Raw genomic sequence first — 13,537 nt, 5'->3', positions numbered from 1 at the left:
CTTAGGAAAATTCATGATTTTATACCCGATGATCAAAATTAAGTGCAAAAGAATTAATTCCCCCTTCCAACAAATGGTTCAAAGACCAGTATAAATGCTTTTGCTATATTTTAGTGAACTTTGTTTAAAAAGTTTTTGAAAGCTTCTTCATTTTATTACAGTACACAATTCATAATAATTATTTAAAAGTATCATTTAGTTTGTAGAGAGCTAAGAATTCTTCATTTAAATTAATATTCTTAAAAATTATTTACTTTTTCTTCTTTAAGTCTAAATAAGCCTCACATTTTACAGGTGAAAAAGGAAAAAAATCTACATTTTTTTATTGTATGTTTTACATTCACGATATTTAAATTCTCCTTAAATTATAAAAATGTTTATTTGAAGCCTACTGGATGTAGCTACATTGTGCTTATTATGTAAAGTGCTGGTTTCAGTATCACCAAGCAAATAGGACAAGAGTTCTATCAGAATGATAAAAATCAGATCTTATATTAAACAGATTCTTCTTCTTTTTTTTTTTTTAACTATTCATGCCTTTCAGGATCTTATTGAAACTGAACATTTTAGCAAATTTGTTCTAATTATTTAACTAGAACTGAGACCCGAAGAAGCCGATTTACATTTGCTTCTAAAGAATGGACAGAATGACCAGAGAAGAAATTTGGCTACTATAGGTCTACGAAAAGCCATTAGCACTTTTTATCAGTCAGAGAAATTGCTATCTATAAAAGCCAAGAAAGTTTTCTTATATTACTGTTAAAACTGGCTTATTTGATGAATCTTTAAGTAAATTGCTTTTTGTATCAATTGAGTTTAACTATGATAGATAAAACTACTATACTGATAGCTAACAAGCAGTTATAAAACTGTGTTTACAGCTCTATTTTAAAGGAACCAACCATAGAAAGCCTTCAAACCCTGTGTGCTCTAGGATTGGTAATGCAGGATGCTACACTGTCTAAAGCAGCACTTAATGAGTTACTGAAGCATATCAAACACAAAGACAGTGATTATCACAGGTGCCTTCTTACTTCAGCTATTTATGCACTCCAAGGCCGCAGTGTGGCAGTACAACGGCAAGCGTCTAAAGCTGTTCACAGGTAATGTGGTTATGTTTGTCACTTGGTCTTTAGTAAGATGAGATAACCATGTCTATATTGGAAACCAGACTATGGCTCCTTGAAATTATACATAGGACCAGGCAACTGACTTTACCAGTTATTTTTTCTATAAGAATCTTTTTAATTCAGTTGATAAATTTGGCTCTTACTTGGGTAAAAGCCCAAAACTTGTTTTGATGTAAAAGCTCTTATTTCCTGCAGTTTGTAATATTTTTAGTCCGTTATCTAATACAGGGCAGGTTGATGGCTTTAGGAACTTGGGGCCACTTAAGTATTTATTAATGTCTCAAAATTTGGACAGTAGAAAGCTGTCATTATCAATAGTGTTTATTTTATTTTCAGAATGTTATGTCTGTCATTTCTTTTTCTTCAATAGTTAATTATTAATAATCTTTGCTAATTATATTTTCAAAAACTTAAATTATTTTAATATGAAACTTCTTATGATGTCATTTTGATTAGAGTACATCCTCTTATAATTCTTTTTATCTCTTTGTGTTTTCTTTGAACATAATACATTTCCTTATTCTTGTAAAATACATTTCTTTGAACATAATTACATTTTCTTAATTTTTCTTACTTGTTTTGTGGTTTTGGGATCCTCCTGTTGCTGATTTTTTCTTTGTATTTTTGTAAGAACTCTTAATGCTTAGAGAAGATATGAAATTTGTTTTCTAAAATTTAAGGCATTTCCAGTCATACAAGGATAATTCATATGACCTTGTCCTAGGTGTCAGAAAGGTTTTAAACTTAGTAAAATGTTGGTTGGTTGTAGTTTTTTTGATTGAAGTAACTCCCATTTCTAAGGCCATTACTTTTGATGATCTCTGTAGTAACCCAGCTGATCCTGCTCTTTGGTCTCTATTATCCCGAGTTGTTGCTCAGTGTGCTCAACAAAATGCAAAGGTGAGTAGTGTTCTAAATTCTGGAAAAAACATAACTTATGATATTGTAAACATAATTATAATGTATAGCATTATTTTTCTGAAATATAATAAATACAGTGAAGGGAGTTTTGTCATTTAACAAAATGTTCCATTATTCATACAAGTCCTAGACTGAGTTTTCTCCTTGTACTATTGTACCATTTAGGGTGTTTTGGAAGCTACAAAGAAGTTGGAGGTCTTTTTTGAACACATATGTATTTTGTTAATGCCTATATGTTAAAGTAATGTTCAAAATATAATAAACATTAGCTATTGTGGTTTTAGATTCCAAAAGATAATTTTATTTAAAAACTACTTACTGTGTGTGTGTGTGTGTGTGTGTGTGTGTGTGTGTGTTTTGCTGAGGATTGAACTCTCATGCATGCCAAGTAAGCACTGTACCACTGCGGCACCTCCGCAGCCCTTCAAAAATTTCTTAAAGACTGGATAATGGGAATTTGAACTCTGTTAATGTCCAGAAATATAAATATAAACACAAAAATTTTGATACCCTATAAAGGATTACATGTTGTATTTTAGCTCACAATAGCCAGATATTTTCAAGTGTCTATATTCTTTTAATTTCTATAGTTAATATGTCCCTTTGTAGTTCACCTAGCTAAACATAATAGTAATAGCAAATATGTTTTGAACACTTTATCATGTCTAGTAATTCCAATATCTGAAGTCTTTGTGGATCTGTTTCTGTTGTTTGTTCCCACTGGTTTTTATTCTTGGTGGCCTTGTTTCTTTGTTTACCTGGTTATGTATACTTAAAAATTATTTCTAGGAATAACTTGAGGCCTAAGATCAAGGTACCTTTCTATAGAAAGAATCTGTACCTGCTTTATCAGGTGTTTGATGGCTCTACCAATGTAGAGCCTGAGGTTTCTAGACCAGCCAGGGTACTTTGTATCTGGATTACAAAGTCATTTGAGACTTTATCTCTAATTTATACCTTTGAGTCTCAGCTATTCTATTATAGATCCTTTTCTCTTATCCTTATGTACCACCTTCCTTGTTTGAGCCCTAGGCCTTAACTTCTGTCCCACTAGGACTCATGTCTTTCAAGGTAACAATTAAAATTTGTTAACAGTCTGAAAATGGCAGTTATCAGGATAAAATAAACCCAAATTAGACCCAAAAGTTTGTGGTTATTACTTTTAAAAGTAACAAAATCAGTTTGAACATTGGAAATAGGGAAAAAATGGCAAAATGTAATCTTTCCTTTTTCCTTTCTTCTATGAGAAGGAAACTTAAGGTTTTCCTTCTTGTATTATATTGTTGGACCCAGAGCTAGATGTTTTGTTTCTATTTGATTCACTTGCATCTCTAGATTCCAGTTTTCTCTTTTTCAGTTTTGGCCCAAGTCCTTAATGTCTTGACAGTTATTCAATGCCTTTAAGAAATATGTTTTAAAAATATTTTATCCTAGTACTTCTCAAACTTTAATATGCAATAAAATCACCTAGTAATTTCATTAAAGTACAGATTCTAATTTAGTAGTTTTGAGTAGGGCCCTATATTCTGCATTTCTAACAACCTCCCAGGGAATGTTAATGCTGCTGATATGCATATCATGGTTTCAGTAGCAAGATTTTATCCCATAGTTTTAGTTATTTTTGATAGATGCATAGGTTCATAGAACCCAAGTGGTCATCATTATTAGACACTGGAATGAAGTACTCGTTATCTGTCAGCTACTGTGACTAAGTGTTTTAATATATTGTCATATAATTTCAACCATTATATGAAGTAAATGCAATTATTGTCCACTTTATAGAGTAGGAAACTTGAGATATAGAAGGTAAGTGACTTGTGCAAAATCACAGTTAGTAGTCGTTGTGACAGGCTTTAATTCCCAAATCCTTCTCCTATTGTACTATGGTGACTTTTTTCTTTTTAATTCATCTTTTGTTTTATTTCAAAATATTTTAAAGCTTATGTTTTAGGCATTTTTAATGTACAGAGTCTGATACACTTCTGATATGAAAGGTACAGTATACATCTGATATAAAATGAAACCATTCTTATAATTCACTTTCTTTTCTAAAAGTAAAAGGTTGAATTTTTAAAATTATAGATTTCAAATTGACCTTATGAAAACTTTCATGATGCTGCGTATATGTACATATACATATACATTTATGTATATATATATTATTTTGGATATTGAGTTGATTATTGTAGCAATGGTAAGCTTCATGGTGCTCTCAGACTTAGTTATTCATTTTACTAGGGACTATGGAGTTTTTAAAATACTATGTATTTTTGTGGCATAAAATCATACTAGTTTATCTTTGTATTGTTCTCTGTCTCCCTTTCTTTCTTCTATACTCTCTTATATTATTATACATTTATACATGTGTACATTTGTTTGGTGCCACTGTAAAATCATGTAACTTTTGAACCTTTGATGAGTATTTTAATTGCAGAGTTGAAATGATCACAGTATAAAAGGTTTTCTCCCATAAAAATATTAAACTGTTCTTTTAAAGTAGTAATAATAAATTGATACTTAAGGGATTCAGAAGTTGCAAATGAGATAAAATTGAATCTTTCAAATTATTTAATGAAAAGATTTTATCAGTTTTAATGTTTACTATTTCATAAAAGTTTATGCATTTGTCTAATCAGTATTTTCTCTTACAGGGGGGTGCTGTAGCAGGAAATGTGGCTCATATTCTGGACTCAAATCATGGAAAGGTTAGCTTACGCTAGAACAATGGAAATTTTAACATGTTAATTAATGATGAAATAATAAAATAAAAATTTTCATAGCTTTCTGGTCAGTTTGATCCTTTTCTCTTATCTAGAAGGCATTACTGTACACTGCAATAAATCAGTTGGCAATGGGAAGCAGTTCAGCAGAAGATGAAAAAAATATCGCACTAAAGACTATACAGAAGGCAGCTCTCCTTTCTCCAGGTAAATATATTATAATCCATTTAATTACTTCAGATTCTATCAATCTTGCATTTATGATCTACAAGAGCAAAACTTGTATTTCCATGAAATAAGATAAAAGGGAATTTTAAGACAATGTCTTAGTGCATATTATTTGCTTTTCCATATTTGGTTACTGATAATTAAGAGGATTTAATTATCAAAACAGGCTTAAAGGGAATGTGTGTTTAAAGATACTTTATAACTTTGTAACTGAAAATCAAAATTATGAATTTTTAAGAAATAGTTTTACTTCTATTTTCTGTCTGATTTATATATACACACACACACACACACACACACACACTAAATTATGTAATAATGCTTAGTTATTTTTATGTACAGGTGTGTGTCTTTGTGGTAACTGTTAGAAATGGCAAGGTCATGGCTTACCCAAGCTAGCTGTTATTAGTTCCAATCAGCTGTGTCATATATTGCCATTGACAATAAAGGTAATGAGGAATTGCATATGACTGCTTTTGTGTATTTCCATTACCACTACTGAAAAATGTCTTAGAGGAATGAAATTTATAGCAATGTAAGTCTATAAGGTGAATTACACATAATATTATTTTAAATATGAAATATCACATCAAACAATTTCTTACTCTCAGAACATTTGAAACATTTTTTAGATCAGTATTCTATTGTTTGGCCAGGCACTATTGGGATGCAAATTATATAAAGTAAGTTCAGTGTTTGCAATAAATTGTAATGGTACTAACTAAGCTGCAAGATATCTTAATATTTCAGGGATTATTTTATAAAGCAAGTAAATAGACCAATGCATGTTTTATTTTCTTTCATTTTGACATGATTAGAGGAAAAAAGAGACCTAAACATTTGAATTTTTCTATGATATATATTGACAAGTTTCTCATTGTTAGAGGTGTTCTCAAGTAAATACTAGATAAACTTACTCTCAAGAATTCTTATTATGTCTCCAACATGATAGAAGATCTGTTAGTCTTTGATTATATAAATGACATAAACTTTAGGAAGATGATTGCCCAGATAAGGTCCTTTCTAGTGATCTCTGATATTTCCCCACATTACCTGGAGAAATACATACTCGAAGAAAGCAAAATCATCATGTAAGATGTTTAAAACAGGGACCAAGTAGTAAAGCATGCTTAACTTGTTTTTGGAGACCAATAAAAGTGAATATAATTGTAATTAGTGTAGTGGCTATATATCTAATTCTTGAGATCTTTAGTTAAGCAAAGTACAGATTTTACCATAAGGAATGTTTTCAGGAATTTAAAGATAACTCTTTATAAAATAGAGTTTAGAATTGAATGGAAGAAGATCCAATTTCTGCTAAATTTATGTTTCTAAGAGATATTTTTAACTTTTAGCAATCTGTATTTAAAGAGTTTCAGGTTTATAGCTTATATATTTTTTCTAGTATCACTTTATTTCACAGGGAATTTGGGTTACTGATTATCTATGGAAGAGTTCATGGAACTAGGGCTGGGGATGTCGCTCAGCATTAGAGTGTTTGCTTGGTGTGCGTCAAAATCCCCATCACCACCAAAAAATAAAACTAAAAAAGAGTTCATGGAATTGGCAGTTCTTCTGTATTGTGGCAGAAGAAATTGCTCCCCTCTAATGTCCGTCCCCTAACCAGAAATATTAACTATAGAATACCTTAAGATCCCCATGGACTGGGGCCAGGACTCAATGGTAGTGCACTTGCCTGGCATGAGTGAGGCACTGCATTCTATTCTCAGCACCACATGTAAATAAATAAAATAAAGGTCTATCAACTAACTAAAAAAATATATATTTTAAAAAAGTCTTAAAACAAACAAACAAAGATCCCCAAAAGGTCTGTTGATTTAATCTTAGGAGTTAAGTCAGTATTCAGTCTATGTCAGATGTAATTATAGGATTTTAGACCTAAGGGCGCTTCAGCCAATGGATAGTTCAGTTGCCTTGTTTTACAGAAAAATGAGTCCCAAAGGGAAAGCGCCACACTGTTAATTTGTGACATTGCTAGACTTAAACTCCAGCCCTGAAACTCAGATCATTTTACAGTAATTAGTTGTCATTGTACATTCTAAGGGCTGCTCTTCATTTGTTTATTCTGGAGTTTGATTATGTCTTCTGTTACTTAAAAGAAGATAGTCATTATCTGGGAAGAAATTATTTTGTAATATGGAAGTATACATTTAATTTTTTGTGAAAAATTTTTTTAATCTTGCATAAGATTTTTTAATGATTTTTGTATTATGAGCAATAATACTGATCACCTATTAGTGAAATAGGTATATAGTGCAGACATTTGATAGGAGACTTATTTTGGATGGTCTAGTGAAATAGAAAAAAATAAAAAGAAAGCTAAAAGGTATTGTTAAAAGACTATGTTATTAACTAACACCTCCTGAGATTTAAAAATTATCCTTTTGGTTTTTAATGGTAACAAGACAAAAATATTAACTGATGAAGTAAACTGCAAAATAGGATTTTTAATAGTAAAAGACCAAACAAATTTAAAAAACAAACAAAAAAACCTAAGTTCCAAATCTTCTTTCAACTGTTTCTTTTCACAACTAATTTTCTTAAACAGAGTTTATACATCTAATCTCTTTCTGTTATCACCTCTTCAACTCACTATCAGGTGTCCCCTCTCACCTGAAGCTGCTGTCCAAGTGAGAAGGAAGAAAAGATCAGATGAATGAAGTGATACATAAGTGTATAAATGCTTTATTTGTAATGATGGAGTGTCTGTCATGCCTTCTTGGTAGAGAAGAAATAAAATGTTAGCCTTTGCTTTGTCTCATCCTTTCCTAAGAACTTAAAATCTGGGCTGGGGATGTGGCTCAAGCGGTAGTGCGCTCGCCAGGCATGTGTGCAGCCGAAAACTAAAAATAAATAAATAAATAAACAAATATTAAAATTCCCACCCTCCCTCCCTCTTTCTCTCTCTCTCTCTCCCTCTTTCTCTCTCTCTCTCTCTCTCTCTCTCCCTGTTAAAAAAAAAAGAAAAAAAGAACTTAAAATCTGTGTAATCTTGTTTATCCTGAGTGATAAAAAGGAGCATCTATCTGAGCTTGTCCTTGGTGTCTAGTGAAAGGGAATGAAATTGCCCCTTCCACACACTTCACTCTAGGTATCTGAGTTGACCAGCTTTTGAAGAAGAGCATGATAAGATATTTTTCCTCCTCTAATGTTCTGGGGGGGGGCAGGAATCTTTATTTACTTATTTATTTTTAGTACCAGGGATTGAACCCAGGGGCACTTAACCACTGAGCCACATCCCCAGCCCTTTTTTTATATTTTATTTAGAAATGGGGTCTCGATGAATCGTTGAAGCTGGGTTTGAATTTGTAATCCTCTTGCTTCAGCTTCCCAAGTCACTGGGATTACAGGAGTGTACCACCAGTGTAGTAATCTGTTTTCTGAAAACAATTTAGTTTTTGTTTAAGGAAGTGAATTTTTCTGAGTATATAGTTGATTTTTATTGGGGGGAGGTGCTACTTAGAATTCTTACTCTAAGTTTTGATAGCTTTTTGACATAATGTTATTAACAATCCTTTTAACTATGTTTCCTGTATTTAGGTGACCCTGCTGTCTGGGCTGGACTGATGGCAGCCTGTCATGCTGATGATAAGCTGGCTCTAGTGAACAACACTCAGCCAAAGAGGATGGATTTATACTTGGCACTGTTATCTGCTGTTTCTGCTTCAAGTAAGTTTAAAGAAGCATTTTAAAAATACATGATTTAATTCAGGTTCCTCAAATGATTAAATCAGGAACACAAATAACTGAGCATATATTGTTATAAAATGTGTTCATTAAAGAATTCATGGTTGTTAGGCTGGAACTGTAGCTCAGTGGCAGAGCACTTGCCTAGCATGCATGAGGTACTGGGTTTGATCCTCAGTACCACATAAAAATAAACAAATGAAGTAAAGGCATTCTGTCCAGCAACAACTACAAAAAAAAAAAAAAAAATCACGGTTTTAGCTGTACAGAAATGTGATGAGTGTACTGTACTTTTCTAAATAGCTTTAAAGTCCATTATATCTGGAAGCTGAGTCTTTGTTGTATAGCATTTACCTGTTTTGAGACTTAGCCAGTGTTTGGGGATTCAGGTGACTTGGAAGTCTTTACTGAAACCAGCTCTAAAAGTGTTCTCTGATTCTTCCTGGGGATATTGGCCAGAGTAGCTGTTAATTTCCTCAATATCACTTATAATTCTGCAGATCTGTTCATTGAAAGTGATCTATAATTAGCATCTTATATAATAGCATAACCTACTTTTTTGTCTTGGGACAATAGTTTTTCACTAAATTAATTTTAGATTATCAGTTATTTTTTTGGTAAATGTTAAAGATCATTACTGCCTGTCTCTTAGGGACTACCAGGGCAAATTTTTAAAAAGTAGGTCCTTCTTTAGTGGCATTGTAAGATTGAAGTATTTTAATAAAGTGAACTTAAAGTATAAGTCAAAAATATGATACAGTCTCACTAAGTTGCCCAGGCTGACCTTGAACTTATAATTCTCCTGCATCAGTCTCCTGAGTAGCTAGAATTTACAGGTATGTGCTACCACACCTGGCCTTGTCTTCCACAGTTTTTTTTTTTTTTTTTTCTTTTAGTTTTAATTCTTCACTTTATGTGATTCCATTTTGTCCCCATTTTTAGCTTATCAGTTATACTTCTTTAATTTTTTATTTATATATATTAAGTTATTACCCTGGAGTTTGCAATGTATGCTTAAAACTAATCTAAGACCACTTTCAAATAACACTGTACCACTTCATGGGTAGTATGAGAACCATATAATAAAATATCCTAATTTCTCTCTCCTGTCCCTTATATCCCTGTTGTCACTCATTTTTCTTATACATGAGCATTTATCAGCATTCATACACACATGCACTTAAGCATACATAACTTATGAAATTATTGCTATCTTTTTTTTTTTGGTACCAGGGATTGAACCCAGGAGTGCTTAATCACTTATCCACATGTTTTATTTTGAGACATAGTCTCTCTAAGTTGCTGAAGACCTTACTAAGTTGCTGAGGCTGACTTTGAACTCATAATTCTGCTACCTCAGCTCCTTGAACTATTGGGATTACTGATACTCACTACCATGCTCAGCACTATCATTATTTTGAACAATTATTATCTGCAAAAACTAAGCAAACAAAAAGACTTATGAGCTTGGGAATATCAAACCCGATATTTAAATAATCTTTAATGTAAGCAATACTGTTATTGTGGTATGTAAGTTATTTATTTAGGATTTAACATGTCCTTTTGACTTGGGTTTTCTCAATTAATATTCTGAAAAATTTAGGTTCTGAATGTAAATAACCGAACTAAGAAAATATAAAATTAAGAGTGAAGACTATCACTGTTCCATTGGAACAAACTATAAAAAGAGGTATGGGACTGGGGTCGTAGCTTAGTGGTAGAGTGCTTACCTAGCATGTGTGAGACACTGGGTTCAATCCTCAGCACCACATAAAAATAAATAAGTAAATAATGTATGTAAAAAAAGAAGAGTATAATTGTGTTTCTTTCTCAAACTTTTATCAAAGATGTTCACTACCTACCTTTCTTCTAGGCACCAACTTCTCAGTCATTGGGAAGGAAAAATGACCTATTTTCCTATTTCTCTGAAACACAGAGATTATACCCTAAAACAGAGATACATACATAAATTCATGCATGCGTATGCATCTCCTTCCATATACGTATACATAGAAAGTTTCTTTGTCTTTGAAATTAAAGCTGTTTTTATTTGCAGATATGATTATGTACATAGAAGCAGTTTAGGAAATTACCAAAAAAAAGCCACTAGAATCAAGAATTAAGCTCAGTGTGTTTACAGGATGCAAGTTCAACATAGCAAAATTGATAGTATGATTATATACCAGGAACCAAAAGTTGCCATTAAAATAAGCTACTTAGGGCTGTGGTTGTGGCTCAGTGGTGGGGCACTTGTCTCACATGCGTGAAGCACTGGGTTCGATCCTCAGCACCACATTAAATGAATAAATAAAGATATTGTGTTAATCTACAACTAAAATAAAATATAAAATAAGCTACTTATACTCCTTATAAAAATATATCCTTATAGCATATAAAATATTAAATATGTAGAGATAACTTTAACAAAATATGTGTAAGTCTCATATACTAACAAGTACAAAATACTGCTGAGAGAAATGAAGTACACAAATATTAATGGATCAGAAGATTCAGTATTTTCAAGATGCCAATTCATTCTAATTTTTCTTTATGGGAGATAGTGGTTTAATGTGTTGCCTTTCAGGGTAAGATTTGTATTTTGTTAATTAACAAACTATTTCTAGTCTTCTGTAAACTCTGAAGATTCTTATTCCTCCTTTTGATGTTTTTTCTTTTTTTTTTTCCTGGCCTCAGGTAGTTTCCCCACAGTTGTGCTGATCAGTTGTGAGCTAAATAATTAAGGAGTCCTTTTGTGGATTTCTGGAACTCTTTTTGCAGCTGTCTTCTCCCTAGTACTATGCTCTAGAACTCTTTCCTGGTTTTCCCAGTTCATCTCTTCTATTTAGGGAGTTTTTTGGGCTCTACTGGGGCTCATCTTATTTGTTTCCCCTCTCACAAAGAGCATTGTTTTGCATGGATTGATAACTGAGAAAACAGTTAAACAAAAAATCAGTAAAGAGGTATTAAAGACTTGAAAAACACTGTCAACTAACTTGACCTAACTGACATTATTATTGCACTTTTATTGATCTATTTCTTCTGACAGTTAAATGTACCCTTCAAGTGCACACTGAACATATACCCAAATAAATCATATTATGGACTATAAAACAGGCCTCAATAAATTTAAAAGTGTTCAGATTATATAAAGTATGCTATCTTAATAAACTGGAATTAAATTAGAAATAAACTGGAAAGTTCTCAAATACTTGGAAACTAAATAACATATTTCTACATAATCTAGATCCAAGAACAAGTCAAATGGAAATTAGAAGAATATTTTGAAATGAAAATAAACACAGCATATCAAAATTATGCAGAATTGCAAAGCACTACACAAATGGAAAATTTTAACATTAAGTGTCTATAGTAAAAAAAGGAGAAGCACTTTCTTGACATCAGTGATCTCAGTTTCTACCTTAAAATCTAGTGGATGGTGATCCATAATGGAGGGGGGGAATGGGAAAAATGGAAGAACTTTGGGCAAAGGGGAAGGAGGTATGGGGGCAGGAAAGATGGTGGAATGAGATGGACATTATTACCTTAGGTACACGTACAATTGCACATATGGTGTGACACAACATCATGTACAATCAAAGAAATGAGAAGTTGTGCTGCAGTTGTGTACAATGAATCAAAATGAATTCTGCTGTCATATATACCTAATTAAAATAAATAAACAAACAAACTAAAAATCTAGAAAAAGGAATAGGAAATTAAATCCAAAGTAAACAGGAAAAAATAAAGAGTTGAAATCAAACAGAAAATTAATGAAAAAAATGAATTCTTTGTAAATCACAATAACATCAATAAACCTTTAGCCAGATGGATCAGGAAAAAGAAGATGGACTGTGCCCATGTCACGAATGTGAATAAGATCTAGAAATTGTTAAGATACAAGTAGAATAATAAAAAAGGTGAATAAGCACCTTGAGCATCTTTATGCCATGACATTTGATGACTTAAGGGAAAGTGAACAAATTCCTTAAAAGACATAAAACTTGCTCAAGAATAAATAAATTGAATAGCTATATATCTATTAAGGACATTGAAAATCTCACAAAGAAAATTCTAGGTCCAGATGGATTTCACTTAAAATACTACTAAGCGTTTAAGAAAGAGGCAATACCAATTCCACACAAATTCTTCCAGAAAATCAGAGAGATGGTAACTTTTTATAATACTTTCTATGAGGCTCGCATTATTCTAATACCAAAACCAGACAAAGGCATTACAAGAAAACTACAGAACAACATTACTCACAAATGTAGATGGAGAAGTTCATACTAGAACTTCAACAATTCAAATCCAACAACACATGCAAATGATCAAGTGGGGCTTGTTCTTGAATTTGAAAATGAATGTAATTTACCATATTATCACCTGTGAAAATGCCAAAGTGTATACTATATACTGTGTGATTTCATTTATGTGACATTTTGTAAAAAGCGTATTGTGACAGAAAATAAATGAGGAGTTGCCTGGGGACAGAGAGAAGGTTAAGGTGAAATTGGATGATCTGGAGAAATAAATGATTACAAAAGGGACAGGGGGAAATTTTTGATAATATTGAGTATGTTCATTATCTTAATTTGATAATAGTTCACTAACATATAATTATGTTAGAACTTTCCAAATGGTATAGTTTGAATATATGCACTTTATTTTACTTTAATTATATTGCAGTAAATCTTTAAATATTTTCAGTGAATTCCCTGTTTCTGTGGATACAGTGATTTTTTTGTTTGGATCATAATAATGTGGCCTCAAGTTATTTAGCCATAAATACTTGTGCCATGAAACTTTTCAAAAACTTGTCTCATGTCAGCA

The 13,537-nt window shown here is 32.0% G+C and overlaps 1 protein-coding gene across 3 annotated transcripts in view; it reads left to right on the top strand.

Moving 5' to 3' along the window:
• Skic3 (SKI3 subunit of superkiller complex) overlaps nt 1-13,537 on the top strand; it is a 96,582-nt gene that overhangs the window by 59,708 nt on the left and 23,337 nt on the right. For all 3 annotated transcript variants that reach the window (XM_026385897.2, XM_026385895.2, XM_026385896.2), the window contains 5 exons: nt 882-1,103; nt 1,958-2,030; nt 4,703-4,756; nt 4,867-4,978; nt 8,561-8,689. In XM_026385897.2, coding sequence (XP_026241682.2) covers nt 882-1,103; nt 1,958-2,030; nt 4,703-4,756; nt 4,867-4,978; nt 8,561-8,689 — 590 coding nt within the window. The remainder of the gene's footprint in view (nt 1-881; nt 1,104-1,957; nt 2,031-4,702; nt 4,757-4,866; nt 4,979-8,560; nt 8,690-13,537) is intronic.

Source organism: Urocitellus parryii, chromosome 1 (genome assembly GCF_045843805.1).
Source record: "Urocitellus parryii isolate mUroPar1 chromosome 1, mUroPar1.hap1, whole genome shotgun sequence".
NCBI classification, from domain to species: Eukaryota; Metazoa; Chordata; class Mammalia; order Rodentia; family Sciuridae; genus Urocitellus; species Urocitellus parryii.
This window is presented reverse-complemented; position numbering and strand designations above follow the sequence as displayed.